Source organism: Astatotilapia calliptera, chromosome 18 (assembly GCF_964374335.1).
Source record: "Astatotilapia calliptera chromosome 18, fAstCal68.1, whole genome shotgun sequence".
Lineage (NCBI taxonomy): Eukaryota > Metazoa > Chordata > Actinopteri > Cichliformes > Cichlidae > Astatotilapia > Astatotilapia calliptera.
In genome coordinates this window covers 8,615,676-8,621,191 of record NC_137439.1, presented here as the reverse complement: position 1 = coordinate 8,621,191, position 5,516 = coordinate 8,615,676, and the positions used below count along the sequence as shown (strand labels likewise).

The 5,516-nt window shown below is 37.3% G+C and overlaps 1 protein-coding gene across 1 annotated transcript; it reads right to left on the bottom strand.

Moving 5' to 3' along the window:
* Nucleotides 1-4,477, bottom strand: LOC113011233 (sodium- and chloride-dependent GABA transporter 2-like). Its single transcript, XM_080293155.1, has 6 exons — nucleotides 4,305-4,477; nucleotides 4,087-4,221; nucleotides 3,819-3,956; nucleotides 604-682; nucleotides 302-434; nucleotides 1-215 (listed from the first exon to the last, which is right to left on the bottom strand). The coding sequence occupies exons 1-6, from the start codon at nucleotides 4,456-4,458 to the stop codon at nucleotides 9-11; spliced, it is 846 nt and encodes a 281-aa protein (XP_080149281.1). The 5' UTR covers nucleotides 4,459-4,477; the 3' UTR covers nucleotides 1-8.
* Nucleotides 4,478-5,516: the final 1,039 nt, after the last annotated feature.

Here is a 5,516-nt window from a genome sequence, read left to right as displayed (position 1 = left end):
TTTTTAAATTAATGGTATTTATTCAAGTTTGTCATGCTGGCAACCACGATGGTGTACATGAAATTAAGTAAGCAATATACCTCAAGGTTAGCCAGCTGGTTCACATCTGGATACAGGTAGAAGTAAATTCCTTCCCATGCTCCTGGTAAAGTGAGCCCTCTAATGAGCAGTATTAGGAGTATCACATAGGGAAATGGGGCTGTGAAATAGGCTACCTGAAAAGAAAAAAAATAAGTTTATTTAAAATCTTGTGATACAAAAAAAGAGTTCAGCTTAAAGTTATCAAAATACTTCCAGTGACCTTTCCAGAAGATCTGACACCTTTCCAAATGCTGAAGTAACAGAACACCCAGCTGCCCAGTAAACAAAGAGCCAGCTCCCACCTCACACCGCCCATTTCCTCGATACCTGCAGACATACCCAGCATCCGACGCCTCAGAGAGGGAAAATTAGGAAAAACAAAAATCATGTTTTTAATTAATTTATAATTTGTTATGTTCAATTAAAGTAATTAGTGGATTTATACAGAAACTTGCAGCGATTGCATCAGAATTCAAATTTTACTCATGAGAGCTCTTTAAATTATAAGTGAATTGAACTCACTCCCAGAACTCGACTGCAGCAGAGGTGGCGTTGGTTAGATTTGCAGTCCCGTTAGATGAGTAAAGACCAAGACAGTTAGCTGGATTGGGGTGAGATAAGTAACTTATAACAACAATAATAGTAATACATTTTATTTATAGGCACCTTTCAAAAGCCTCAAGGTCACCTTACATTAGTACAGAAATTTAAAAACACACACACACACCACTAAATGGGAATAAAATACACAACTAAAACCCCAAAACAAAAGCATAAAAAAATTCTAGAATTCTAACCACAGAGAAGAGATTTACAGTAATCAAGCCGAGATATGACAAGAGCATTGACAAGTATGGCAGTATTGTTTGAGTAAGTGAGAAATGAAAGCAGTTAATATTGCGAAGATGAAGGTAGGCCGACTGGGTGATATTGTTTATATGTGCTGTGCAGTGTTGGGGAGTAACGGAATACATGTACCGCTGTTACGTATTTAAAATACAAAATATGAGTAACTGTATTCCGTTACAGTTACCGTTTAAAAGGGTGGTATTTAGAATACTGTTACTTTGTTGAAATAAAGGGATTACACGGCAGTCTTTTCCTGTTTCATATGTTAGGCTATGCCCTCTCTATTTTTTGTAATTCCACACAGGTGGAAACCCAAACAAAACACACATTAAGAGGCTCAAATGCCCGTGTCTCAATCTCGAGTCTCATAATGACGTGAAGAAATATTTTTTTAAAATGATTTAATATGAAGGCAATAGCAGAGTGTTACAGACATAGCCCTAAAGAATGTAGCCTCATGGGCAGTGTAGTCCGTGCTGCAGGGAGAATGGACTGCCGTACACGTTATGTATCTATGAGCGAGGGAGGGAAAAAAAGGTGAGTGGAAAAGTACGAGTTGTCATCGAGCAGAAACGGGAGCTGGAAGCATGTAAATATAATAATAACCACTGCAGCCAAAAAAGAGTGCCTGACGAGCCCAGTTGTAAGTAAGCTATTAAGACTCGAGTGTACACCGTGTTCCTGTTTTCCTCCAAAACAACAAGTTCCGCTGGAGCAGCCTTTCAACGCTTCTCTCTGTCTCTCGCCAGCAAAGTTGACCAAGACAACAAAGTAAAGCTAGTTTTCGGCTATGAGCCCGACACGGAAACCGACGTGTTAACCAGAGGTCCCTTTACTACAGTTCGGAGCCGCGGATCTGTTTTATATAAGCGCGGAATAGTTTTCTATACGAGATCGCTGCAAAAAGTGCAGCCTTACCTAATGTCCACCCTACTGTTACTCATTTTATATTAAGATTTAAAAATCTAGTTGCTATTGAGTAGCCTGCGAGTAGCCTTCAGTAATAGTAATGAATCACACAGGAACAGGACATTCATTAGTTGTAAAAAGCATGATAATATATTAAGTAATCCAAAGTATTCAGAATACGTTACTCTCATTGAGTAACATAACGGAATACGTTACAAAATACATTTTGGGGCATGTATTCTGTAATCTGTAGTGGAATACATTTCAAAAGTAACCTTCCCAACACTGGTGCTGTGGAGGAGATAGTACTATCAATGATGAAATCCAGACTCAGGAAGGTATGCAAAGGGAATTATCGGTAGATAATGAAAAACTGTTAGGTTTAGACAGAGTAGATGTTGTAACAATAAGAAAACATTCAGATTTATTACCATTAATTTCAAACAAACATTCAAAAACAGATGTGGGTGGAGGAGTGGCAGTGGGTTTGGAATACAAATAGAGGTGGGTGTCATCTGCATAACAGTGAAATTAAATGAAATTATTGCAGAAAGGCAGAGATAAACTGAATTAATCAACTGGATTGTGATCTGTGTATGCAGTTGCACAAACTGTGAACAACTGGAGAGGTATCAGGGAAACCAAGCAAGTGCCATATTGTTGATGCCAATAGAGGCTGATCTATAGAGTAGGATATGATGGGAGATTGTATCGAAAGCTGCATTAAGATCAAGGAGAATGAGAATAGTGATGAGTCTGGAATCACCTACAGCTAAAAGATCATTTGTAACTTTCACAAGAGCTGTTTCTACACTGGAAATTAACATAAACCAGATTGAAACTCTTCATTTAAATTATTTCCAGTAAGGCGTTTATGAACCAATAAACCAACTGTTCAATAATTTTGGAAAGGAAAGGCAGATTCTAAATTTTTAAATTGTTTGTGTCTGAACCATTTTTTCAGCACTGGAGTAAGTATTTCAGTTTTTAAAAGTGCTGGAACAGAACCAGAGCTAAGGACGGAGTGTACAACATTAGTAATAAGTGGGCCAAGAGAGGGGAAGGAAAGTTTAACAAGATTGGAAGGCAGTGGATCAAGTTGACATGTCATTGACTTTACCTTACTAATAATGGAAGATATTTGAAATACTGAAGTAAGCTCAAAACTGGATAAAGAAAATGACAGTCGGGTAGGTGAAAAGGTGCAAGCAGAACACGTCCCTGCATTGCAGGAAGAAGGCAATTGTTGATGAATATTCATAATTTGGTATAAAAAAAAGTCCATATATTTATTACAGAGTGCACCAGAATGTGTTAAAGCTGTCTGAATGTGGAAAACAAACTACATATATTTCCTTCAGCAGACTGAATAATATTAGTGTAGTAAGCAGATGTGGCCACAGTTGTTCCAAGAGAGTAACAACAGTAACTAACTAAACTAAACTGAATAAACTGAACATATATATATCTATTTCTATCTATATATGTATATCTATATCTATCTATCTATCTATCTATATATATATACATATATATTCAGTTTATTCAGTTGATGTATATTTATAGTTAAAGAATATAATTTGTTTATGACTAAAATACATGTCTGTATGAATAATAAGTTTAGTTTCCCTGAAGAGATGCTCCAGGTGGAACAGGAAAACAATCAATTTAACCATTAATGTGAGGTAAACTGTTATATACTGCTATATACTACTATATATACTATACTACAGTAATATACTATGCTATACTACAGTAATAGCCTGATAGATAAAAGAAGATGATAGATAAAAATATACAAAGCTGAAAATGGAAAGACTGATTTTGTGTTTATACTGTTTTCTTATGAGTGTTCACATCTATTTCGGGGGGGATTATGTTGTGATTACAGTCATTTCTTGCGACTTACTTTTATATATTTACAAATCTAAAACTGTTGCTAATATCATGCCTTTTTTGCTGATTGAATGTTGCCTTACCTGTATTCCAGGTGTTCTCACAGCTGACCCATGGCAGCTGGGAGCTGAATGAAAACACGAGGTAGAAGAGAGCCCAGACTTGTATTAAAATGTAGCTAAAGTCATAAAGTTTCATTATGAAAGCTCCATATCCAATTCCTATGATGGAAATAAAAATGATGGTTAAAATGTTGTAATCTGTGGAGCTAATACAACATGAGCATTTAAAACTTCAAATATAATTTCTTATTTTCCCTGCTGATTTAATATTTTAACTGAGCAAATATACCTTGTGCCAGTGGACACAGTTTCCTCCAGCAGGTGATAAATCCTTCTTGAGTGTACTGACCTAATGAAGTCTCCATTAGGAACAATGGTATCCCACACACCACAGCTAAGAGACAATATGGCACCAGAAAGGCACCTGAGAATATTCAAACCAAGATGATTATGTAGCATCGAATGTGATCTTTTTTATGCTACTCGGCAATGATCCTTTTAACTCACCTCCACCATTCTTGTAGCAGAGATAAGGAAATCTCCACACGTTGCCCAGACCCACCACATTTCCTGCAACGACCAGAAGATATTCTGTTTTGTTGGCCCACCGTCCTCTGTCTCCAGCAGTGTTCTGACTTCGCTTTACTCTTCCTTTGTTCATCTCAAGGCGAAGGATTTCGCCTGTTGTGCAGTAGAGAGCTTTAAGTGTTTTGGTGTAGTTTCATTAAGTTATGAACAATATAAATTATTATAAGGCTTTGGGAATGCACGTGGCAGTTGACCGGTAACAGTCTCCGCAGCGTGCACTCCAATTACGCGCGATGACCGAAATCTGTGTAGTTATCTCAAAAACAAGATTTTAGTAAGTCATTTGGGTCACAGTAATTTGGCCAAGTGTGATGAAAGGGTTAATATTGGAATATTAACAGTCCTGTGTTTTGCATAATCGGAGTTACCAGATATGTGTTCCTGCGTTGGCAAAACGTCCTACCATATGTACTTGATGCACATTCCTGCTGTCACACAATTCCAGCATAAATTTAAATAGTTAGGACGGTTTGCCACTTAACTTTACCCATCAGCGTATGCTTCTAGCTCATATTCATAAAGGTAGGACGGTTTGCGACTTAACTTTATTTTAAAATCGGGTTTTAAAATAAAGTTGCGCAGAAACAACGGGTAGGATGGTTTGTCAGGACGGATTACCAGAACACCCCGGTCGGGTTTTTTGTCCCAGGCTAGGACAAAAAACCCGACCCCGGTCAGGTGTTTGTGCTGACAATCATCATATTTGATGATTGTCAGCACAAAAGAGGGAGAGAGAGGAACAGAGAGGGAGATGGAGAATGAGGACAGAACAGAGATGGAACAAGAGCAGGTGAGACACACATGTTAGTCAAATGGTTGCTTACCAAAAGTATCACCGTATCATAGGTACTCATGCATCTCGTACCTAGTGTTTCTTTTTAGGTTTGCTATTTTTCAAATTCTACATTTATTAAGTTATGCAGGCTTGTTTGCACAACAAGGCTAAATAATTATATAAACTTTTCTCAATCTAAATAGTGGACTTTGGTAGAATTAAAAAAACAAGTGTAGTGCAGGTATATGATGATTTTTAGTGCTACTATCATCTAGTTCTGATTCTGGTTCTGTCTTGGTTAAGTCCTCAGTAGTCCTGATTTTGAACTGTTGTAGTCCTGTTTTAATTCCGGATCA